General features: G+C 42.2%; 1 protein-coding gene and 1 long non-coding RNA gene across 6 annotated transcripts in view; one reads left to right on the top strand and one right to left on the bottom strand.

The window, feature by feature from the left end:
- Positions 1–1,324: 1,324 nt before the first annotated feature.
- On the bottom strand, positions 1,325–24,953 carry LOC139362330 (uncharacterized). Its single transcript, XR_011621000.1, has 4 exons — positions 24,821–24,953; positions 2,079–2,193; positions 1,572–1,666; positions 1,325–1,464 (listed from the first exon to the last, which is right to left on the bottom strand). It is a non-coding gene; the product is annotated as an uncharacterized lncRNA (long non-coding RNA).
- The window catches only part of LOC105495044 (oxysterol binding protein like 9), a 166,611-nt gene continuing 158,553 nt past the window's right edge, over positions 18,346–26,403 (top strand). For 2 of the 5 annotated variants that reach the window (XM_011764183.3, XM_011764181.3), the window contains exon 1: positions 18,346–18,510. In XM_011764183.3, coding sequence (XP_011762485.1) covers positions 18,346–18,510 — 165 coding nt within the window. The remainder of the gene's footprint in view (positions 18,511–26,403) is intronic. The other 3 variants (XM_011764179.3, XM_011764180.3, XM_011764189.2) reach the window with 2 other exon arrangements.

Below are 26,403 nucleotides of genomic sequence, written 5' to 3'. Positions count from 1 at the left end.
GAGGGAGATAAAGAGAAAAGAGGGAACAGGGCCGAATTTGCCCAGGCCTTGAATGCCAGCTGAAGGAGTTTGGATTTAGTTCCTCTGGGCCAGAGTTTTTCAGTATCAGCACTATTGACATTTGGGGCCTGATAATTCTGTGTGTGGTGGTAGTGCGGTGGGGGTAGAGGGCTGTCCACTGTATTGTAGGATGCTTAGCAGTGTCTCTGGCTTTGACTCATTAGATGTAAGTAGCATTCCCCAACCCCTGACAGTTGTGATAACTAAAAATGTCTCCAGACATTACCAAATCTCTCCTGGGGTGGGTGTATGTGTGTGTGTGTTTGTGAGCGCGCGCGTGGGTTTGTGTGTGTGTATGCATGCATGTGCTAAATCGACCACTAGTTGGGAATGGCTGCTCTAGGCACTAGTTGGGGGCAGTTTTAAAAGGAGTGTGACATGGGCTGGGCACGGTGGCTCACGCCTGTAATCCTAGCACTTTGAGAGGCTGAGGCGGGCAGATCACCTGAGGTCAGGAGTTCGAGACCAGCCTGGCCAACATGGCGAAACCCAGTCTCTGTTAATAATACAAAACTTAGCCGGGCGTGGTGGTGCACCCCTGTAATCCCAGCTACTCAGGAGGCTGAGGCAGGAGAATCACTTGAACTCGGGAGACGGAGGTTACAGTGAGCCAGGACTGTGCCATTGCACTCTAGCCTGGGCAACACGTGAGACTCTATCTCAAAAAAAAAAAAAAAAAAGTGTGACATGATGAACATTAGAACATTAGGAATGCTCTTTTAGCACTAGCAACTTAGCTCAGCATGGTGCTGCATGACTGTAGTCCTAGCTACTCAAGAGGATGAGGCTGGAGGATCACTTCAGCCCAGGAGGTCGAGGCTGCAGTGAGCTATGATTACGCCACTGCACTCCAGGCTCAGTGACAGACTGAGACCTCATCTCTAAAACAAAAAACAAAACACCAATGACTTCTGTTATAACAAGCACTGTTATGTTCATAATGTATTAGCCTTTGTGAGAAATTGTATTATGTTTCAATTCTGGTAAGTTGGAATTGCGTGTACTACTTTGGTTACATTCCCATGGTGTCTGTTCATTTTCTGTGAAAGGATAGATTGAGTTTACCATGTGCTTCTCAAGGGCAGTGAGCACAGTGGCTTCTTTGTTTTTATATTCTAAGTTCCTGGCACAGTGAATGTTAAATGAATAGATGAGTTTTTAAAAAAGTATTATACACATATTTATATTAATTTTTAGAATATCATGCTTAGATCAGAGATTTGTCATAAGTCTAATATGTAGTAAAAAATAAACATCGTTATTTGTAAGCAACAATATCTGTTTTAATCTTTTGATCCAAAAATTCTACAAGCTGATAAAATGTGTAGACTTTATTTTCAGGTCTATTTTCCAGATGAAAAAAATCCATGTGATCTTTGCAGCATCCACAGGGTTTTCTTCAATCTGTAAGAATATATTATTAATTATTCACCTGTCTTAGTCCATTTGTGCTACTACAACCAAGTACCTAAGACTGGGAAATTTATAAAGAACAGAAATTTATTTCTTACAGTTCTGGAGGTTGGGAAGTCCAAGATCAAGGTGTCAACTGCTCTCTGAAAACTGCTCTCTGCTTCCAAGGTGGTGCCTCTTGCTGTGTCCTCACCTGGAAGAAGGAGGCAAAGAGGGATGAACATTGTGTCTTCACGTGGCAGAATAGATGGAAGGACCAGGCTGCCCTCTGAAGCTTCTTTTATAAGGGCATTAATCCCACCTATTAGAGCAGGGCCCTTATGGCTTAATCACCTCCCAAAGGCCCCATTTCGTCTCAAAACCATCAGCTTGGGGTTTAAGTTCCAACATATGAATTTTGGAGGGGCACATACATTCAAATCATAGCACCACTGTATAAAGCACTTTGGGTTAACTCAATGTGATTTAATTCAATAACTATGGAGCTACCCCTATGAACCTAGCACTAGGAGAGATATAAAAGCACAGTAGTTATCCTCTAGATATGTCCACTTGAAAGGGACGTCAGGCTTACAGGGTCTGCCTCACCTTGTTCTGTCTCTTACCAGCTGCGTGATCCTGAGTTCACTGAGGCCGTACCATGATTTTGGTGGGCTCTAGGCACTTTTGCCTTTATGGACCTCTTCTTCCACAAAAAAGTATTTAAAGATATATTTATGACTGTATTGGAATAAAGACAAACACAAAAGAGGCTGGATTCATTATTATATATTCATTAGTATTATATTCATTTTTTTTCTGGTTTTAAAAGAAATTAAAATTAAAACATGTTCTTAGGCTCCTGTAAGTATTATGGGCCTTAAGCACTGTGCCTACTGTGCCTGACGGTAAGTCAGCTTTGGGGCCAAGTATTAACCTTATCTAGTTCTCATTTCCCTCTCTGTAAAATCTTGATCTTGAAGGGTTATTATAAGGATTACCTAAGGTACTTAGAAGCTGCATAAGGTCAGAAACCAAGTCCAATTTGTTTTCCACAGTGTACCTAGAGCACTTGGCACAGAATAAGCACTCAATAAGATGAATGTGAAATTACTAACATAGTGTCAGGGTACAGTAAACACTTGATAAATATCAGATTTAGTTCACCAGATCTCCCAGGGGACAGTTCAGGACATACATAATAGATATCAGAAAGCTGTCGTGGATGGTACAGACCCTGAATGTCGCAGGAATTCAGATCAGGAAGGATTGTGTGGATCGGTTGGTTCGCATGCTTTTTAATTTTTTATTTGTTCAGTGCATCCATCCCACTTAACTGCAGCCATAACGCTGTCATTAGCAGTGTATGTAGGAAAAGGATGTGTTCAAAACCATCAATTCTACACTCCAGCCTGGTATATTTACATATGCAGGGAGTTGTACCAGCATTGCCCTGTAGATCCAAATCCTCTGCAGATTTAATTACAAAGCTACAAAGTGAGTGCATAAATTATGCACTAAGGCCCATGTTTGGGAAATTACTGTGTAGTCCTGGGAATTAGATAGGAGGTTAGATCTTTGTAATTGATATACTTCCACTTAAGGGTTGAAACCCTGCGGATCAGTGAGAACTTTGGTCTAAAGACAGTTTGTCTGTGGTTCTGCAGGGCTAGCTGGACATTTAAACTCCAAACACTAGCTATTGGGAGGAAAAGAACTTTGCAGTTATCCAATCCTGCTCAGGTCTCCCACTTCAGCTTCGTCTCTCCCATGGGTTCACTTGTCCTGTCACATCTGAAAGATGCACAATAAATAGTATGAAGCCTTTTGCCTTTTCCTGTACTGTTCTCTTTGATGGAATATTCTTCCCCTCTTCATTCTGGGAAACCCCAAAGAGAGTGCCTACTTCTAGTAGCTACTCTACAAGCATTAGTTTCTTCTCCCTGAGTAAGAAGACAAAGGTTTCATGTCAGTAAGCTCAGCTCAAATACTTTTCCTTGTGAAAGCGTTTCCTACCTTCCTGGGAAGAAGAAAAGAAACGAAATGCACCTGTATTGGACACCAATTATGTTAAAGCACTTTGCTGGGTCCTTTGCATTTATCATCTTCTTTAATCCTCAGGGCAATTTTGTACAGAAGGTATTCTTATCCTCGGTACCTAGGTCAAGAACTTGCTGTCTAAATGGTTAAGTAACTTGGACAAAATCTCTCTGCTAGTAAACAGCAGAGGTGGAAATGGAATCCGGTCTGCCTGGCTGTCTCCCTCAGGCAAGTCAGTTGGTCCATTCTTGGGGCTCTTAAAATTCTTTTATCATGCCTCTACCCTAACACATGTCTCACTGTATGGCACTTTATTCCCATACTTTCATAATCTGTCTCCTTCACGAAGCTCTTTTTTCTAAATTATTTTATTTTATTTTTTGAGACAGGGTCTTACTTTGTTGCCCAGGCTGGAGTGCCATGGCACGATCACAGCCCTTTGGAGCCCTGACCTCCTGGGCTGAAGGGATCCTCCCACCTCAGCCTCCTGAGTAGCTGAGACTACAGGCACAAGTCACCACACCCAGCTGATTAAAAAAAAAATTTTTTTTGTAGAGCCGAGGGTGTGTGTGTGGAGGGGTGTCTCACTATGTTGCCCTAGTTGGTCTCAAACTCCTGGGCTCAAGGGATTCTCCTGCCTCTGCCTCCCAAAGTGGTGGGATTACAGGCATGAGCCACTGTACCCAGCCAACTAAACTCTTGAATCAGAGAGCAAATCTTACTTCTTTCTGTATCCTTAATGCCTGGCACAAGGACTAGCATGCAGTGGGTGCTCAAAATATGTTGATGGAATGAGGTAAATAATAACAAAACACTAGGCCTAAGGTGGTGACTCACACCTGCAATCCCAGCACTTTGGGAGGCCAAGGCAGGAGGATCGCTTGAGCTTAGGAGTTTAATGTCAGCCTGAGAAACATGGCAAAACCCTTTCTCTGCAAAAGATACAAAAATTAGCTGGGCATGATGGCGTGTGCCTGTAGTCCGAGCTACAGGGAGGCTGAGATGGGAGAATCACTTGAGCTCAGGAAGTTGAGGCTGCAGTGAGCCATGATCGCGCCACTGTACTCCAGCCTGGGCGACAGAGTGAGACCCTGTCTAAAAACAAAAACAAAAAAACACTTTGCAGTTTGCAACCCATTTTCAGATATATGATTTCACTTAAGTATGAATAAGCATAAGATAAAGTTCCTGCTTTTTTAATAGCAATATAAACAAGAAAACAAGTTATGTGCTGGTGAAACAAAAATGCACAAAGCAGTATCAGGAATAACAGTACTGTATACAGATAAAGTAAATTTACTGAGGCCAAAGAGAATGAGAACTGAGAACAAGATTTTTAGATTTGGAGAGAAAACGATCTTATAGCTCTGTTTAGGGAACTGGATGGGACATCTTAAATACCTTATGTTATTTCATCCTCACAAAAACCCAGTGAGGTGCATGATGCTGCCTCTCTTTCCTAGAAAGTGGACAAAATCTTAAAGAGGTTAAGTGATTTGCCCTAAGTCACACAGCTAGGTTATGGCAGAGCCTCTTCTATGTTCTAGTCTCTGAGAGTCCTCTTCTTTTTTTGTTGTAGTTGTGTTATTCTGTGCCAATATTTTAGGAGATACTAGTAATTAATATGTTTCTCTTTATAGGCAACAAAAACATTTCAGCAGGGGTCTTCTGGCTAAGCCCTGTGGTGTATGTAATAGAAAAAGTATGTGTCTTGGTTTGGGTTGGAGTGCAGGAAAATTATGTAGGATGTGATATCAGTAAACCTGGGTAGGAGTTGGGTAGTAAGACAGGAAGTGAAGATAGTCAATAATGTATACATAATTAAGCTAGTTACCATAGTGGGCAACTGGACCTCAGCTATGCTGCGGAACTCTGGGAGACAGTGCAGGGCACATTCAGGGTATCCCAATGGAGGGGTGAGAAAATTGGGGTATTATTCAACTCCCCATACATCATTGGTTCTGATAACATTAAGTCTCCGAAACTCCCAGCTTGCTCTGTGCACAGGCCAAGCATGTTGCCTGGTCAGAAGGAAAGAAAGAAAACCAAAATCTTCAGGCAATGAGCTGCATGTGTTTCCTATAATAGCCTTCGGTGTCTAGAAGTGAATGCCAGGAGAATATGGACAGGAAACCAATAGCATCTGCTACAGAATGTAATGGGATGCAAATCCTGCCTCTATCACTTCATTTTACATTTAAAAAAAATTCATTAGGGCTGGGGGCAGTGGCTCATGCCTGTAATCCCAGCACTTTGGGAGGCCGAGGTGGGTGGATCACCTGAGGTCAGGAGTTCAAGGCCAGCCTGACCAACATGATGAAACCTCGTCTCTACTAAAAATACAAAAATTAGCCAGGCGTGGTGGTGGGCGCCTGTGATCCCAGCAGCTTGAGAGGCTGAGGCAGGAGAATCACTTGAATCTGGGAGGTGGAGGTTGCAGTGAGCCAAGATCCCGCCATTACACCCCCACCCGGGCGACAGAGTGAGACTCTGTCTCAAGAAAAAAAAAAAAATTCATTAGGTATTTATTGTAAGTCCATCATACACTAAAGGTATTAGCAAACTGGTTTTGAAGACCAAATATGGCTAGCTTCATAGTTTCTTTGTTTTTGAGATGGAGTCTCCCTCTGTCTCCCAGGCAGGAATACAATGGTGCGATCTCGGCTCACTGCAACCTCGGCCTCCTGGGTTCAAGTGATTCTCCTGCCTCAGCCTCCCAAGTAGCTGGAATTATGGGTGCCTGCCACCACGCCTGGCTAATTTTTGAATTTTTAGTAGACATGGGGTCAGGCTAATCTTGAACTCCTAACCTCAGATGATCCACCCACCTCAGCCTCCCAAAGTGCTGGGATTACAGTTGTGAGCCACTGCGCCTAGCCTAGCTTCATGTTTTTGTACATAAAGTTTTATTGGAATACAGTCATGCCCATTCACTTACGCTTTTGCCCTACTACCATGGCAGAGTTGGGTGTTTCTGATAAAGGACATCTGGCCCTCAAAGCCTAAAATATTTTACTATCTGACATTTTATAGAAAATGTTTGCCAACTCCTGTGTTAGGTATTTGGGATACTGAGATGAATAAGATTATTCCCCTGTCCTTAAAGAGCTTTTAAATCTAATGAAAAAGATTAATGTGCAAGCCAATAAAGGCAGGAAATTATTACAAGTGCTACAAAAGCCATTTAAATAAGGGAACTGGGATTTCTAACTAGTTGCAGAGATACATCAAGAAAATCAGCCGGGAGCAGTGGCTCACACCTGCAATCCCAGCACTTAGGGAGGCAGAGGCAGGAGGATAGCTTGAGCCCAGGAATTTGAGACCAGCCTGGGCAACATAGTGAGACCCCATTCCAAAAAGCAAAAAAAAAGATAAAAAAGAAAATCTTCATAGAAGAGATGATAGACACTTTAATAGAGTCCTGAAAGATGAGTAGGTATTTTCCAGACAAACATAGAGGAGTAAAGGCATTCAACACAGAGAAGACAGAAGTCGCAAAAATGTCCCGAGGATCAATAATGACATGAATTTAGGGAACTGGTATCATATTTGGAGGTGGGGAGATAAATGACACAAAAAGTAAGTCTGGAAGTAAAGAATTAAATTTTATCTTTTCCTTAGAAATGTAACTGGCTCTCAGCTGGGCACGGTAGCTCATGCTTGTAATCCCAGCACTTTGGGAGGCTGAGGCAGACGGATCACAAGGTCAGGAGTTTGAGACCAGCCTGGCCAACACAGTGAAACACTGTCTCTACTAAAAATACAAAAATTAGCTGGGCATGGTGGCAGGTGCCTGTAATTCCAGCTACTTGGGAGGCTGAGGCAGGAGAATCACTTGAACTTGGGAGGTGGAGGTTGCAGTGAGCCAAGATCATGCCACTGCACAGAGCTAGACTCTGTCTCAAAAAAAAAGAAAGAAAGAAAGTAATGTGACTGGCTCTCACAGTCAGTGTGGAGACTAGGTTTAAGGTAGCAATAGTGGAGCGGATAACGCTAAGCTACTGTAGCAATCCAAGCATTAAATGGTGCAGGTTTGAGACCAGTTAGTAGCAGTGGACATGGAAAGGAAAGGCTATGTGATTCCAGTGCAGGCTGGTTTAGGCACCCCAGAGCACATTTACCCCTGGCGTGGCATGTGTTGCCCTGTGTGGCAACACAGACTCTGAGATCCTTGAGGACAGGAACTATGTGAAACTGATCTCTGTATCTTCAGCACTATCTTTAGCACTTCAGGATTCAGCACAGAATTGCTGTTCAGTGAAGGCTACTTGCTTGGAAAAATGTAGTGAATTAATACACTGCAAATTTATGGCTGCAATGATTTGTCTTTAAGTTATGGGGACCTAACTGAATATAGAATGAGGAAGAGGGCATGGGAATTCTGCAAGACTTCTGGTTGGCACAGAAGGCTGTTGCAATCTGACAGGATGTCCCTGTTTGAACTATAATGCTTGCTTATTTCAGCTCCTTAAGGAGGCAGGCATATGATTATAAATGGCAAATGCCTGGCAAATTCAGAGCTGACATAATTACCTGGTGGTACTTTTTTAAAATATATTTTTTATCCTTTACAAAATGGCTTTTTAAGTAGTTACAAGTACAATGTTACTTGTAGAAAATTTGGAAAACACAAAAGTCTAAAGAAAAAAAATAAAACCAACCATAATCCCACAAATTGACTACAGATGTTTTTCTTTTCTTTCTTTCTTTTTTCTTTTTTTCTTTTTTTTTTTTTTTGAGACAGAGTCATGCTCTGTCACCCAGGCTGGAGTGCACTGGTGCGAACTCGGCTCACTGCAACCTCCCTCTCCTGGATTCAAGTGATTCTCCTGCCTCAGCCTCCTGAGTAGCTGGGAGTACAGGCGTGCACCACCACACCCAGCTAATTTTTGTACTTTTAGTAGAGACGGGGTTTCACCATGTTGGCCAGGCTGGTCTCAAACTCCTGACCTCAAGTGATCCACCTGGCTCAGCCTCTCAAAGAGCTAGGATTATAGGCGTGAGCCACCACACCTGGCCTTCAGATGTTTTTCTGTAGTATATATAATCTTCTGGGTAGATAGGTATATTTTTTATAAAATTGGAATCATACTGTGTGTGTATATATGCACACAACTTTCCATCCTCCTAGCTCTCTTATTCCCACTAAATCTCTCTTTAACCTCATAGGAGATCCAATCTAATCTCTTGGCTTCTTCCTCCTAATCTATTCTCCTTTCCTGCCATAATCAGCCTAGATCTCATGAGCTATGTCTATCTGTTAGCAGCAGTGAATCCACACAGGTTTGCAGCAAGCTCAATTCCCGCCTCCTTGGAGGAAAGAATTTGGCCAAGGGGCATAAGGCAGAGTGAGAGACTGAGTCAAGTTTTAGAGCAGGAATGAAAGTTTATTTAAACATTTTAGAGGAGGAATGAAAGGAAGTACACTTGGAAGAGGGCCAAGTGGATGACTTGAGAAATTCAAGTGCCCCATCTGACCCCTGACTTGGGGTTTTACACATTGGCATGGTTTCAGGACTTGCATCTCTCCTCTCTTGATTTTCCTTGGGGCAGGCTGTCCACATGCACACTGGCCTGCCAGCACTTGGGTGGGCTGCATACATTGTATTTACTGAAGTTGTGCACATGCTTATTTAAGGTGTTTTTCCCTTACCAGTCTAGTGTTCCTAGAGGAAGGTCATATACAAGTTAAACTCCACCATTTTTCCTCTTAGTGCACATGCTTGAGCCCACTCATCCGACTCCTGAGATCTTCTCAGGAAGCTGCTGATCATCAGCTTCCAGTGTCTTCTGTCTATTGGGAGATTGCCTTTCCCCAGCACCAGCAGTGACCAATGATTATTTTGTTTAATTAATTAATTTTTTGAGATGGAGTCTCAGTCTGTCACCCGGACTAGAGTGCAGTGGTGCAATCTCGGCTCACTGCAAGTTCTGCCTCCTAGGTTCAAGTGATTCTCTTGCCTCAGCCTCCCCAAGTAGCTGGGATTACAGGAGTATGCCACAATATCCAGCTTTTTTTTTTTTTTTTTTTTTTTTTTTTTGTATTTTTAGTAGAGAAAGGGTTTCACCATGTTGGCCAGGCTGGTCTTAAACTCCTGACCTCAAGTAGTGATCCACCCACCTCAGCCTCCCAAAGTGCTAGGATTGCAGGCATAAGCCACCGCACCTGGCCTTCAATGATTATTTTAGAGAGAGAGTTTAACAATCGCCTGACCATCATCTGATGGTCACCTGACATTCCTGGGTGGGGAGGCTTTCCTGCCCTGCTCATGTCCGCCTAACTACCTACTCTAACATATAGGCTAACCAGCTACTCTCAACTCCTTTCTTCCCAGTGTTTTTGCTCCACCTACCTTATAAATCTTTCTCACCTTGGGTAATTCCAGTGATGTACCTCCTGTGTTCCTAGACATGGGTTGCTGAGAATTGCTGGGGGAAAAAAAATCCCTCAACCATTCAAAACAAGATAAGCCAGTGCTACCAATAGCTTTTATGTTTAAACTCAGCTGGGACCTTATTGCTACTTCCATCCATTTTTTCTCACTTCACAGAGCCCTTCCCTCTTGCCTTTTACACTTCATCACCTTCTTAAAGTTCACTATCTAATCCTATGACCTCCCCTTCCCCCTACCTATCTGTTAATTAATTACCTATCTGTTAATGACCTAATTCACATGGAAATAGAGTTCACCAAGGAGAATGCCACTTAATTTCCTGCATTTGATCTTGAAGTATTTTCCCGAGGCCTTGGCTTTCTCAAGCCTCTCTCATTCTTCCCCATTCTAATTATTGATTGTTAATCTTTTTTCCTGGCTTCTCTTCTTTTTCCTTTTCTTTAAATTTTACTGTCCTCTAGGGTTCCATCCTGAACCATACACTCTATCCACATTCCCTGATCTCAATGCTTCCCATGCCTTCAGTTACCTTCTCTCTCTCTCTCTTTTTTTTTTTTTAGAGATAGAGTGTCACTCTGTCACCCAGGCTGGAGTGCAGTGGCACCATCATGGCTCACTGCAGCCTCGACCACCTGGGCTCAAGAGCTCCTCCAATTTCAGCTTCCTGAGTAGTTGGAACTACAGGTATGTGCCACCATGCCTGGCTTTTTTTTTTTTTTTTGTAGAGACAGGGTCTGGCTATGTTGCCCAGGCTGGTCTCGAACTCCTGGCTTCAAGTGATCCTCCTGCCTCATGCCTCAACCTCCCAAAGTGCTGGAATTATAGGCATGAACCACCACTCTCAGCCAGCTACTGCCTATGGATTAAAACTCAAATGTGTAATTCCAGCACTGGTTTATTTCTTGAGCTCCCAATTAGGATATCCACTTGCCTGCTGAAAGTCATTTTTTTTTTCTTTTTTAAGATGGAGTTTCACTCTTGTTGCCCAGGCTGGAGTGCAGTGGTGCAATCTCGGCTCACCGCAACCTCCACCTCCTGGATTCAAGCAATTCTCCTGCCTCAGTCTCCTGAGTAGCTGGGATTACAGGCATGCACCACCACGCCCAGCTAATTTTTGTATCTTTAGTAGAAATGGGGTTTCACCATGTTGGCCAGGCTGGTCTTGAACTCCTGACCTCATGATCTGTCCGCCTCAGCCTCTCAAAGTGCTGGGATTACAGGTGTAAGCCACCGCGCCCAGCCACACACATATATCTTACAATGTAGAATATTCTTGTCACAATACACTGTGGATGAACTCATTAAGGATGCTGTGAGATAATTGTTACCTGAATTAGAATGTGTAATTTGCTGTGGAACATAGTAAAGGTAAGATTAGCTCTATCTGGGGGTTGGCACAGGTGTGGGTGTCCAAAGAAACTCTCAAAAAGGAACTGATATTTGTTTTTGAGACAGAGTCTTGCTCTGTTTCCCCGACTGGACTGTGGTGGCACAATCTCTGCTCACTGCAACCTCTGCCTCCCAGGTTCAACGATTCTCCTGCCTCAGCCTCCTGAGTAGCTGGGATTATAGGCATGCACTACCATGCCTGGCTAATTTTGTATTTTTAGTAGAGACGGGGTTTCACGATGTTGGCCAGGCTGGTTTTGAACTCCTAACCTTAATTCAGATCATTTTCACAAACATTCAACATGGACTACTATGCCCCAGGCAGTATTGTTATATTGGAGATATAGAGGTGAATAAGTCACTGACCTCAATGAGATTTTAGCTAGAGAAGCTACTTTTTCTTGACTATTATTTATTCAAGAGAGTGACTTGGGAGAATTAGCTCCTTAATCTCTATGAGCTCCTCTCAGCCAACCCAAATAAGTACAAAGTGTAAGTAAAAACTGTTTCTGGCAATCCAGCTTCCCTAGCCTTCCCTGACCCTTTTATTCAGATTACCTGCTACTGCTAAGCAGATTGCCTGCTGCTTTCTGTTCCGTGTTGTCTGCGTGAGGCACTGTGCTAAGCTTGTGGATGCACATATAACTGAGTCCTCCAAGAACCCAAGAGATAGGAGAACCAGGCGCTCAATGAGTAGGAATAGGTTTTCCCAGACACTGTTACATGTTTGTTCAGGGTGTAGATGGGGCTGTAAAGAATGAAAGGTCACTTCCATCTGTGAAGGAGGGTGTTTGCAAAATGTTTAAAGCCCAAGGTAGCTGAGATGTGGGTCTCCAAGGGGACACTAGAAGGAGAAGACAAAAGATTAGTTCATTCCTCTTTTCTTTCCTTAGAACACTTACAGGGCCTAAATCTCCTAAAATATTTTCTCTCCCTTTCTCAACTCCCTTTTGCCTGAAAATCATAGCCTTTCCTAAACTTGATGTTTCACTTTCTTGCTCTGTAGCACATCACAAAGGGTGAAAAACAAAACAACAACAACAACAACAACAACACCACAGGACTTGCTGTCTGTGAACAAAACAGGCTATGCCTTATTTTGCTTCTCCCAAATATAAGCATGATCTTGTTTCCTCTACATCCAGCAAACGACAGTCAAGGTCTTGTAGGTTTCTGTGTTTTCCCTTAATAAAGCAGTATTCTAGAAATGTTGTTTTATTTGATGCTCAACAAATACCAATTAAGAAACATGACAACAATAACAAAAAGCAGTTGGTGTGAAGTTTAGGAAGAGAAGACAGCAAACCAACAACAACAGAATACATTATGAAGTAATTTGTACCTAAACTCTTGGCTGTGGAAAAGTTGCAAATCATTTTTGCTAGAAACTAAGGGAAAAAATTAATGGTCTAAATAGCTGTGTAAAGGAAGGAAACTTCCTATTGAGAAACACAAGCCATTATTGTTCTTCCTTTTTAAAAACAAAACAGTCCAGGCCTGGTGGCTTGTGCCTGTAATCCCAGCACTCTGAGAGGTTAAGGGGGTGCAGGGGCTGGATCACCTGAGGTAGGGGTTTGATACCAGCCTGGTCAACATGGTGAAACCCCGTCTCTACTAAAAATACAAAAATTAGCCGGACGTGGTGGTGGGCATCTGTAGTCCCAGCCACTCAGGAGGCTGAGGCAGGAGAATTACTTGAACCTGGGAGACGAAGGTTGCAGTGAGCTGAGATGGTGCTACTGCACTCTAGCCTGGGTGACAGAGTGGGACTCTGTCTCTAAATAAATAAATGAATAAATACATACATACAAAACAAAGCTTGGCTAAGTGATTATTCAGTTACAAAAGTAAGAAACCTTGGTATTATCTCTGATTCTTCTTACTCCCTCCTCATTTAATTCCATTGCTTAGTGAGTTTTAAAATCTTATCTCCAAAATGTTTCTCAATAAATATACAGAATAGTATCTTTCCTATTCTTCATCCATGCTGTCATTGTCCAAACTGAAACTCTCTATTGCTTAATTAGCATTTTAAAACTCTCTTCGTCTTCTTATCTCATCTTGCTCCTCTCCATTTTGTCCTCAATTTTGCTGCCAGACGGTCTTTCAAGAATCATGTCTTTAGTTTAATATTTATTGATATTCTGAATGCTGGGATGAATCTGTCCCAGCTCCTGTCCTTGATGAGTTTTTGATGTTTTATGGTTAACATTGACTCTACCTTTCAGTTCTGAGTCTAATCCTCTTTTTCTGCTCTGCATCAGCTGCCACATCAGTTCTACAAGATGCCAGTCACTGAGGAATGTAGGAACTACAGCCAATGTGTCTCCACCATGTGTAACTTCAGCTAATTATCTAAAGCATGTAGTTTGACACTTTGTGTAGAATGTAGAAAAAGTGCTGTGGAATTGGACATGGTTTTAGGAGTCAAGAATGGCACTTGATCCTGGCTCTCCCTGATCACCTGTGTTTTGACATTTGAAGCTAAGTAGAGCCTGCTGATGCCTGGTGACCCTGATGAAAGTTAAAACTGATTTAGAAGTTGATGACGTTGCCTGTGTCATGTCCAAGACATTTATTTACTACACTTAATCTTAGCCAAAAGACTGAGAAGTGATCAAGACATTTACACATAGACAATGCAGATAAGCTTGCTGCTGGGATGAAATGGATCTGGCATAAAAAGACCTAGATTCTAATTCTGGTTCTGCTATTTACTAGTTGTGTGACTTTGGGCAAGCCACTAAATAACTCTGTGTCCCAGTGTCCTCATATGTGAAACAGGTGTGATAGTACAAATCTTGAAGGATTGTTGAGGGGAATAAAGGAGACAATGTAACTGATGGAGTTTAGCAGAATCCTTGAAACTTTTTGGTCGGTTTCAATGGAACACATAATTCAGATCAAACATTAATTATTAAGCACCTTCTGTGTGCCAAGAACTGGGCTAGTTTCTAGGGCTACAAAGATAAAGCCTGGTTCCTGCTGTTAAGAAGCTAATGGAGGGATACTAATGAACACTATATAAATGTTTTAACTCAATCTGAGTCATGATGTTTCAAGATCCCCACAGTTTGCTTATCCCAGAAGACATCAGCAACACGAGCCATTCTGCTGATTAGTCTGGAACATCAAGTTTCTATAGGAAGTGTATAGTGTGTTTTGAGGAGGCCATGTAGCATGATGAAAAGACAGATATGTGTTTATATGGACTCAGATACTCGTTATTTCGCTAATTAATACTCTAAGATACCTGGGTTTGTTCATTTCTTTGAATCTCATTTCCTTATTTGTAAAATGTGGAGATTAAAATACTCACAGGGTTATTGTGATGATTAAATGTGATAAGGTATATCACATTCCTGGCACAGTCCCTGGCATAGGGTAGGTAACAAATGGTGGAATTAATAAGAAAAAAATATATCCAAAAGGAAAGAGAAATGACTTTGTACCACACTCAGTTGCATGCATGTTTCATGTCCTGGTTAGCTCCTGAATAGGAACCATGTCTCTTAAACCAAGCCTTGCCTTTTCTTCTCTTTTTTTTCTTTTTCTTTTTCTTTTTTTTTTTTTTTTGAGACAGGGTCTTGATCTGTTGCCTTGCCTAGGCTGGAGGGGAGTGGCGCGATTTCTGCTTACTGTATCCTTGACCTCCTGGGTTCAAGCAATCCTCCTGCGTCAGCCTCCCAAGTAGCTGGTACTACAGGCATGTGCCACCACAACCTCGCTAATTTTTAAATTTTTTGTAGAGACAGGGTCTCACTTTGTTGTCCAGGCTGTTCTTTGTTGCCCAGGAGTTTCACTTTGTTGCCCAGGCTGGTCTGTAACTCCTGGGCTGAAGTGATCCTCCCACCTTGGATTCCCAAAGTGCTGGGATTACAGGCATGAGCCACTGAGCCTGGCCTGGCTTTCTCGAAGATGCCAAACATCTTCCTTATCCCCAGAAACCTTTATTAAATTGTAATCTATAGAAAAGAGACTATCCCAAGGAAAAGAAAGGAAAGGAGAAACAGGATGCTCATTTTTTTTGACTGTAATCCCTTTCAGATATGTTCTTATTTACTTCTTCTTCAAATTTCTTGTAGAGATATATTCTTATTTACTTCTTTTTCAAATTTCTTGTAGAGACAGTGTCACACTCTGACATCCAACTCAGGCTGGAGTGCAGTGTCGTGATCTTGGCTTACTGCAGTCTTGACCTCTTGGGCTCAAGCAATCCTCCTACCTCAGTTTCCTGAGAAGGTAGGACTACAGATATGTGCCACCATAGCCAACAAACGTTTTTAGTTTTAAATTTTTTTTTTTTTGTACAGATGGGGTCCCGCTATGTTGCCCAGGCTGGTCCCAAACTCCTGGCCTCCAGCGATTCTCCCACTTCAGCCTCCCAAAACACTGGGATTACAGGTGTCAGCCACCAAGCCCGGCCCACACCACATTTCTTTGGGAAAATTCTAAGAACTAATAATTATTTACTTATTTATTTATGTATTTCTCCTGTTGCCTGTATAACTGCAGAATAAGAGCTAATATTAACAGAGTGCTTACTATCTACCAGGCTCTCATCTAAGCTCTTTACCCACAGGAGCTCACTTAATCCTTGAAACAACCTTCGTAGACAGCTACTGTTGTTACTCACATTTTAAAGAAGGGGACACTGAGGCATAGAGAAGTTAGCAAACTTGCCTAAGGCCATGTAGCTACTAAGTGATGACTCTGGATATTAAAACTCTGGTACTATGGCACCAGGATCCACATTCTTAACTACTAAGCTTTGAGCCTCTTCTCAACTAGAAATAGAAACTCAGCCCAGCTCAGTAGCTCACACCTGTAATCCCAACACTTTGGGAGGCCGAGACGGGTGGATCACCTGAGGTCAGGAGTTCAAGACCAGCCTGGCCAACATGGTGAAACCCCGTCTCTACTAAAAATACAAAAGTTAGCTAGGCATGGTGGCAAGCACCTGTAATCCCAGCTACTCGGGAGGCTGAGGCAAGAGAATCACTTGAACAGGGAGGTGGAGATTGCAGTGGGCCGAGATCGCGCCACTCCTCTCCAGCCTGGGCGATAAGAGTGAAACTCTGTCTTAAAAAACAAACAAACAAACAAAAAACATACACACACACACAAAAGAAAAGAAAAGAAACAAACTCATTCTTTTCTATACCATCTAACTACTGACCCACTGGCATCTGAACCCATACTCTCTGCTCTTCCTTCTTGTTACTCTTGATGAAGTATCTCTGCTACTATCAAAAGTCAACCTTTGCACTTGGGCTTGGGGTCTCAGTCTTTTCCTTTCTTTCTTTTTTGTATTTTATTCCAGTGTTTTGCCAACATAAAAAGTAGTCTCAGTCTTATGAAGGGCTTCACTGCTGCTATTCTCTCTTTTCTCTAGGATGTCCCCAGTTTTTCCCTCTCTTGAAAATCAGGAAAATAATATTCTCTAGTGTCTTCAATCTAAATAATAATTTTGAAACAGGACAAAGAAAGCCCTTCCCTTGACCACACCTCCGTTTCCAGTTAGTGCCTCATCTTTTAGTTTCCTTTTTAGCTCTTTCTCTTGATATTTGCAGGGCTGGCTTTTTCTTATCCTCTATATCTAAATTTAAAGCCACTTCCTAAGAGGCCTGCCCTGACCACCCAGTATAAATCAGCTACCCATTGACTTCTTATTAAAATAATTTATTAAATTATTTGCAGTGTTAATCAGTATTGGATATTTTTCTTGTTTACTTGTTTAGTGTTTGCTTTCATCACAGAATTTAAGCTCTGAGACAGCTTATTCACTGCTGTATTCCCAGGACCTCCAACAGTGCCTAGGTATAGTAGGTGGTCAATAAATCCTTTTGTGTGTGTGTGTGTGTGTGAGATAGAATCTGGTTCTGTCACCCAGGCTGCAGTGCAGTGGTGCAATCTCGGCTCACTGCAACCTCTGCCTCCCAGGTTCAAGAGATTCTTGTACCTCAGCTAGGACTACAGGGTGCACCACCACACTCTGATAATTTTTGTATATTTAGAAAAGACGGGGTTTCAACACGTTGGCCAGGCTGGTCTCGAACGCCTGACCTCAAGTGATCTGCCTGCCTCGGCCACCCAAAGTGCTGGGATTACAGGGGCGAGCCACCGTGCCCGGCCAATAAATACTTAAATTGCCCTCGTTGGGTGTTAGTGATCTATCCCTACTTCTTTGTCCTTGTCTCCCACCACTTTCTCCCTGGCTCACTGCTCCACGCACACTGACCTCCTTGCTGATCCCTCAAGATGCCACGCTCACTCCTAAAATCTGGTCTTTGCATTTGCTATTCCTTCGTCTTGGAAGGCTCTTCCACCAGGCTCCCTCCTTCACTTTCTTCAGCTCTTTGCTTAAAAGTTACCTTTTCATTCAGGCCTTCCCTTCCTTTAAATTTGGGAATTTAAAATAGCAGCCCCAACGCTCTCTCCTCCCTTGATTATGTTTTTCTCCATAGCATTTATGATTTTTTTTTTTTTTTTTTTTTTTGAGACGGAGTCTCGCTCTGCCGCCCAGGCTGGAGTGTAGTGGCCGGATCTCAGCTCACTGCAAGCTCCGCCTCCCGGGTTCAGGCCATTCTCCTGACTCAGCCTCCCGAGTAGCTGGGACTACATATGATTTTTTAATGTATGATATAATTTACTATTTATTTTACCATTCCCCTCACCTGTCATGAAGGCTCTGTTGTATCCCCAATGCCTAGAAGAATGCCTAGCACAAAATAGCGAATATTTATTAAATGAATGAATTTGTGGAATGAATGCATAAATGAATATCAGATATGAAATCTTTTGGAAGTGGAAGGTATCATGGCCAGTAAAAGTATTTATTAATATGTTCATAATCTTTTTTCTTTACTCTAATCCCATGATAGATTGTAAATAATCTTAATAGCAGTATTCGCGTTTGCATTCTCGCATCCCTGGCAATGGAGTCCTACACACAATAGGCGCCCAAAGAAAGCATGTTTGACTTGATCGCTGGGAGCATCCGCCGGCACCGCCCAGGACCCGCCCCGAACCCGCCCCGCCCCCTGTAGCCCCGCCCCCCGCATGCTGAATGCCATATAGGCGAGTGACGTCAGGCCGTTTGTTGTCATTGGCGGCTCCCAAGATGGCGTCCATCATGGAAGGGCCGCTGAGCAAATGGACTAACGTGATGAAGGGCTGGCAGTACCGTTGGTTCGTGCTGGACTACAATGCAGGACTGCTTTCCTACTACACGGTGAGTCCTTGGAGGGCACAGCTCCAGGCGCCTCGGGGCCGCGTTTCCTGGGTGGAGGTGGGGAACCGGGGTTTTAGGTGGCTGAGTTGAGATTGCTAGTCTGGGGGTGCCGCCGTACGAGAGGGTTCCCTTGTTGGGGAGGGTTTTACGTCTCGGATAGCCAATGAGGGTGAGGGAGAGAGGGGCGCAGCCAATAAATAGAAACTAGCTGTCTGATTTATGGGTTGGGGGTGAGCCAAGTTTCTTTCTTAGGGTCCGCTGTTAAGCGATAGTGGGGTCCGGCATGGTTGTGAGTGGGTAAGGGTGGTCGTAGTCATGGCTTAAAAGGTCCAGTCGTGCGGTTCATGCCGTCTTCATATGTTGTCGTGGACTTTACACTGTCCCACCAGGCCCGGTAGCCGGCCGCACCCCTTAGCTTCCCTCCAGGGATTGAAGCGCTCTGCGTCTTCGGAAGAGTGACCGGAGGAGCCGGGACAGGTCCAAAGGTGACCAGCTCTCGGGCAACACCAGGGGGTCCGAAATCCCTCCAGTCGGTTCAGGTTGTGTGTCTCATTCAAGGGACGCACCCCTCTATTTAGCGGGAGGCGAGCTCAAACGACGCCTTAACTTTTGAGAGCCGAGGATTTCCTACACGCGAGTCTCTTGTCGGCGAAGAGAGACAAGGGATAGTGCAGTGTCCTCTTATAGTTATATTCTGGGTTCAGGGCTTCACTGTTAACATGAGTTGGTGGCTATGGACAAGTAGATGAATTGCTATGAATCTTATGTGGTTTTTTGTTTTGCTTTGTGTGTGTGTGTGTGTGTGTGTGTGTGTGTGTGTGTGGTTTTTTGTTTTTGAGACGGAGTCTCGCCCTGTCGCCCAGGCTGGCGTGCAGTGGCATAATCTCAGCTCGCTGCAACCTCTGCCTCCCGGGTTCAAGCGATTCTCCTGCCTCTGCCTCCCGAGTAGCTGGGATCACAGGCATGCGCCACCACACCCAGCTAATTCTTGTATTTTTAGTAGAGACGGGGTTTCACCATGTTGGCCAGGCTGGTCTTGAATTCCTGACCTCAGGTGTTCCGCCCGCCTCGGCCTCCCAAAGTGCTGCCGGACGTGAGCCACCGCGTGCGGCCTTGAATCTTATGTTTTGACTATCCCCTCCACCCTCATCGCATTCGATATGGAGGGTGGGTGGTATTAGGGAGGTAACTTACTTAGAAAGGTACTTTCTCCGAATGGTATATAGTTAAGGATAGCTGATATGAGGGAAGAAAAGACTTAAAAGGACAAAATAGAATGCCCAGAAAGCTTTAGAAAATAATAGAAGACAGAAAGAAAAACATATGATTATGGAAGAAGGGTTAATGTTGATGAGAGAAAGGGGACACTGAATTTATTTGTTCATTTAAAAAATATCATTGAGCTGCTATGTACGTTTTCATGCCAGCAAGAATCAACAGTAATAAAGACATTTACTGTTCCTCTTCTCTGGAGCTTATATAGTATCTTAGTGAGTCCTTTAATTCATTTCACTCCTAATGACTCTGCAAGGTGGTTATTCATTATCTCCATTTAATATCCCCAGTAAGAGTTTTGAAAAATGAGGCTCCAGGCTTTTAAAGCAATTTGCCCAACATCACATAGTACTAAGTGATGGAATCAGGATACCAAATTATTGACTTTTTCTACTAAACTTCACTTTCACTACAGGAAGGAGAAAGGTGTAAGTTGTGAGTTACTAAAGGCAAGCTTGCAAAAGTGAAAGTATTACTTTCATCATCCTTCAACTGTCAGCTTTCTTTCTTTACATAGTTTTTAAAGGGAAAAAAAGACTAAACCTTAATGAGTCTTAAACACATTGTTGAAGATTGTCTTTAGGTAGGCATGAAAGAGAGGCAACTGAATATTATATCCTGAAAACTCTGGAATTAATGAAAGCCATGGCTTAGATAAAGGAAAAGTAATAATGGGGTTTCAGTAGATGTGATAATCAGAAAACCCCATAAACTCTATTCAAGATAGAGTGATTTCAGTGAGTGGCACTATGCAGTTAAGTTACTTTACAAATCCCAAATTTGTGTGGATCTGAATCTAGGACCATACTGGAGAGGCCCCCAAGCTGAGGTTCTTGGGAATGCCTAGCCCAGAAAGAATCTTCCTTTTTCCTCTTTTTCTTCCTTTCATGTATCCTTTTTCTGCTTTATTGCCCTTTTAGTTTTTGAATACTTGGACAAATATCTCCTTTCTTACTGGCTAAATATAGGGTTTAAAAAAAATACTTTTTTTCCCCCTCAATACTTACCCTTCTTTTTGAGACTAGATTCCCTAAAACATTATCCTTGCCAGAGAAAGGAAGTATCGTATTTCTCACTAATGACTGTTTAGAATATTTTTTTTCTTTTCTAGTTCTTTGATATTAAAGTATTTGCTTACAGAGAAACAACAGAGAATTGTACCATCTTGTGAAAATAAAATGATAGCCAATCTCAAATTAGAAGAGATCTAGTAAAGATGGGAAAAGGATAGATATTTATTTAAAACGGAAGGTAGGAGACACATTGGATTTTGGCAGTGAATTCTACACATATGACATTATTTCAGTCCGTTTGGATTCTGAAGGATTTGAAGGTACATGTTATTGATTTGCATGTGGCTAATAACTTGGAGCTACATCTTCCAGGAAGATATCTGAATTAATTGTGTAGCCTTCCAAGCAAGGCAGTAAATAGCATACCTTTAATTCTTGTTTCCAAAATCACTTGACTTGTAGTCTGTCTCTGTGGTTGTATATATTCTAGGGTGGTCCTGAAAACCCTGAACTAAACTAGAGTGACCTTGTTTTAGAGTTGGCCTTACTGAGAATTGTTATTGAGATAATCTCAGGATTGGGTTAGGATCATTGCGATTGCTGTGAACTGAATAGATTTACACAAACCTCACTTCAGCCTGTGTCCTCACCAGACTTGGTATCAGCAGATGGAATGGTCTTTATTCTTTTATTTTGTTTCATAATTTCTTTTGTTTTAATAATCTGTGAGTCTTTAGTTTTTGAAAAAAGAGCTTGTTATATTTTTATTCTGCCCAATATGGGAACAGGGAAACTGATTATTTCCTTTAGGAAAGTAGATTTGGGCACTCTTTTCAGCTCTAGCTCTCTCTCTCTTATTTATTAGAAATCTAATATACTATAATTCATTCAGCAAGCATTTATTTAGGGCTGACTATAACAGGCATTGTACTATATGTGATAGGAGTGCAAGCATGAAGGGGAAGTAATTCTCCCATGTAGGAACTCACAGTCTAGCAGAGCAAATACCTAAACATCATTTCAAAGCAATATGCCAAATTCTGCAATAGAAAAAAGAACCGAGTACTGTGGGAACATTGCCTGGAAAAGGCCAGAGAGACATTTGGGCTGAGACTGAAAGGATAAAGGTAGAAGAGGGGAAGGACATTTCAGGTCATGGGAAAGGATATGCACAGATTGGGAAACTTGAGAACAAAAGGTGCATTAAGAGAATATTGAGAATTTCTAAGCAGCTCTAGTATTAAGGTGTGTGTGGAAGGTAACAGGAGATTATGTCCAGAAGGTATTTGGAACCATGAGGGCAGGCCTGGAGATGAAGATCTGTTGGAATATAGCACATAATTTATTAGTTGAATTTTTATTAGATGAAATGGCCAGGGAGAGCTAAGGATATAAATTTGGGAACACTATGTGAGCAACCAATTGTTTATGTGGCTCATAATCACAAAAGAAGATGTGGAAGGAAGGAAAATTGGGGGAGGTATAGATCTATGAGGAGTTGAAAGTTTAGAAAGTTAGAGGAATTTGTGCCTTTTGTTAATTTTTGAAAGGTTACAGAGTACCTACTGTGTGCCGGGCACTTTGTTAAGAAGTGGGGTTAAAGTGGCAAATAAGATGGAAATTGTTCATGCTCTCATAGTACCTATAAAATGTTGGGGGACATACCATATAAGAGCTGTGATAGAGGAAGCACAGGGGGATACATAGGTGCGCTGGCTACTTGACTCAGTCTTGGAGGGTTAGGAAAGGTTTCCTTGGAGAAGCAGGTTTGTTATGACTTGAATGACGAGTAGAGATTAGCCATGTAAGCAAAAAGGGAAAAGTGCTTGAGACAAAGGGAATAAAAGTTTTTTGAAGGAGACAAGAGTAAGCAACTTGTCATTTCTGGAGGTTGGGCTGTGAGGTAGGTAGTAGTGAGAGATGAACTGGAGAGCTAAGCAGAAGGACAGATAATGAAAGGCTTTCTTGGCAAACCATGTTAAGGAATTTAAACTTTATCCCCAGGGCAGTGGAGAGTTATTTCAGTGTTGTAAGCACTTTTTATTATTATTGAAAAAACTTTTATAGAAGTTAAAAAAAAATTAAATCTATTTTATTTATTCATTTATTTTGAAACCAAGTTATAAGACGGGCTAATTTTGTATTTTTGGTAGAGACGGGGTTTCACCATGTTGCTGAACTTCTGGGCTCAAGCAATCCACTTGCCTCGGCCTCCCAGAATGTTGGAATTACAGGCATGAGCCCTGTGCCCAGCCTATTATAGAAAATTTTTAACATTCATAAAAGTAAAGAGCACAGTAAAATGAATTCATTTCATCCAGCTTATGCAAATACCAACAAATGGCCAATCTTGTTTTATTAGTACTCCCATTAACTCCTTCCTCGTCTATTGAATTATTTTTAGAGCAGATCCCAGATACTGTATTATTTCTTTTCTTTTTTTTTTTTTTTTTTTGAGACGGAGTCTCACTCTGCGCCCAGGCTGGAGTGCAGTGGCACCATCTCGACTCACTGCAAGCTCCGCCTCCCGGGCTCACGCCATTCTCGTGTCTCAGCCTCCTGAGTAGCTGGGACTACAGGCGCCCGCCACTACGCCCGGCTAGTTTTTTTGTATTGTTAGTAGAGATGGGGTTTCACCGTGTTAGCCAGGATGGTCTCAATCTCCTGACCTCATGATCCACCTGCCTCGGCCTCCCAAAGGGCTGGCATTACAGGCGTGAGCCACCGCGCCTGGCGACACTGTATTATTTCTTTGTGAATATTTCAGTATGTGACCAGGCATGGTGCTTCAAGCCTGTAATCCCAGCACTTTGGGAGGCTGAGGCAGGGAGATCACCTGAGGTCAGCAATTCAAGACTAGCCTGGCCAGCACTATCTCTGCTAAAAATACAAAAATTTGCTGGGGGCAGTGGCTGGCACCAGTAATCCCAGCTACTTGGGAGGCCGAGAATTCAGCCTCTCCGTTCAAGGAGAATCACTTGAACCAGGAGGTGGAGTTTGCAGTGAGCCGAGATGGTGCCACTGCACTCCAGCCTGGGCGACAGAGCGAGATTCTGTCTCAAAAAAAAGAAAGTTAAGGTACCTCTATTTTAAAGAATGTTATCAAAATACTTTTATTCCAGCTAAATAGTAGTATTTATTAATATCAAATATCCAGTCTGTTAAATTTCCTAGAATATTGCAAACATTCCTTCCTTACCAGTTGGTTTGAGTTGGAATTCCAAACAAGATCTGCATATAAAATTATAGAGTCTCTTTTAATCTCTAGTTCTCCCTCTTTTTTTCTTGGCAATTTATTTGTGTAAGACACCAGGTCATTTACTCTGTAGAATTTTCCACATTTTGCATTTTGTTGGAAGCATCATTTTGGTATGTTTAAACATGTTCCTTTGTCCTCTGTATTTCCTATATGAATTGATAATTTGAGCTGAAAGCTTAATCAAATTTATTTTGTTTCTTTTGGGCAAGAATACTATATAGGTGGAACCTATCAAATCAAGAGGCATTTGATGTTAGCTTATCTCTCTATAGTGTTAAAATTGATCAATAGGTTCAGGTGAAGTGTGTGTGTGTGTGTGTGTGTGTTTTAAATATGGTTGCAGAGAAGTAATCAGGAGGTCACTTTTGATGGGATTTAGTGACTGGATGTGAGTGAAAGGGGAAGAGTCTGAAGACATGTAGGTTTTCAGCTTGAGCTGGATGAATGATAAAAAGGAGGATAGGAAGAACAGGTTGGGGGAGAGAAGTGGTTGCTTTGGGGCATGTTGAAATTGACATTAAGACGTGTTATAGCCTGGAGCTTAGGACAAAAATCTGGGCTGCATAGCCTCTTATCAGTCAGTAAAACATAAAATAAATCTGGGCTGCAGATAAATATTAGTTTTTCTTTTATGGAGAGTTGAGAGAGTCAGTAGAATAGAGATCTTTGGATAGGACTCTGGAAAATACAACTGGATTTAGTTATCTATTGCGTTATGACAGATTACTCCAAAACGTAGCAACTTAAAACAACTGTTTGTTACCTCATAGTTTCCATGGGTCAGAACTTTGTGTTCTGGCTCAGGGTCTCTTATGAAGTTGTAATCAATATATTAGCCAGTGCTGCAGTCATCTGAAAGGCTTGACTGGAGCAGGAGGATCAGCTTCCACGATGACTCACATGGCTGTGATCAGAAAGCCGCAGTTCCTTGCTGGCTGTTGGAAGGTGGCCTCAGTTCCTCACCAGGTAGCCTCTCCATTGAGCTGCTTAAGTGTCATCATGACAGAGCAGCTGGCTCTGATCCAAGTGAGAGCAAAGAGGAAGCCTCAATGCCTTTTATGACCTAGTCAGAGACTACCACTTCTGCCTTATTCTGTTCATTAGAAACAAGCCATTAAGTTCCACTCATGCTCCGGGGATGAGAATTTCAGGCATGAGGAGGGGAATTAGGCTTTACCTTTTGAAAAGAATTTATGGACAGATTTTAAACCACCACAATCACAATTTAAGGGATTGGCAGAGGAAAAAAGCCTGCACAGGAGAGTGAAAAGGGATGCCAGAGATGTAAGAGAAAAACTAGATGAATGTGGCAGTCATGAATGGCAAGGTGGAAGTAGTAAATTGGCTTGAATACTGCTGTAAGGATTAAATAGATGTGGTCTAAAGCATATCCATTGGATTGATCAACATCATTGATGTTCCTAGGGAGAGCGGTTTCCATGGAGTGGTAGGTATGGAATGTAGGTTGGAGTGACTTGAAGAGTAAGTAGGAGGCAGGAAGTATATGAAGTGAATGGAGATCATTCAAGATGTTTCATTGTAGAAGGGGCAAAGAGGATATGGAATGTGGAATGAAGGGGAACAGTTTCTAAAATAGGAATATGCTTAAATGGTATAGGGATGGGAAGCAAGGTCCATGTTAAAAATGAGGATACAGTCAGGACACAAGGAATATAGTAAAGATTTAGGACAATGACACTGGAAACTGGAAAAAGGAATAGATAAGGAATAGCTAAATATGATTTGTTTAGTCATTACACACAGATGTTTAACCCTCTTTCTTGATTTGTATTGCTTTTGGAGAGAGGATTAGAAACTGAATTAGTAAGTTACCTGGGCTACTCAAGATATTCTTTGTAAAAGGAGTCGTTAGAGAAATCATGTTCTTTGCTGTTGCACACTGTCTGGAAGAGACTTGTGATGACTTTGCGTTTTAAAACCACTGCTAGTCAAAACACATTTAAGTGTTATTTGGCAGTCTTTAGCAATGTTTAGCAGATTATAAAAAAAAAATCTACCCTCTAATTCTTAGATTTTAGATTTTTGAATGGCTTAAATGTATATATTTCTCTTGCAAACATGTAAAAGAAGTAGTCTCAGATTCTCCTAGAAAGGTATCAGCACCACTCCCTTCAAATATTTAAAAGCAAATTTATTCTTTTCTAAGTAAACCATTCTTGAATATATCAAATATGATTTTTATTGAGCTTATATATGGTACTTTTTTTTTTTTTTTGACGGAGTCTCTCTCCGTCACCCAGGCTGGAGTGCAGTGGTGCGATCTCCACTCACTGCCACCTCCACCTTGTGGGTTCAAGCAGTTCTTCTGTCTCAGCCACCTGAGTA

This window comes from Macaca nemestrina, chromosome 1 (genome assembly GCF_043159975.1).
Source record: "Macaca nemestrina isolate mMacNem1 chromosome 1, mMacNem.hap1, whole genome shotgun sequence".
Taxonomy (NCBI): Eukaryota; Metazoa; Chordata; class Mammalia; order Primates; family Cercopithecidae; genus Macaca; species Macaca nemestrina.
This window is presented reverse-complemented; position numbering and strand designations above follow the sequence as displayed.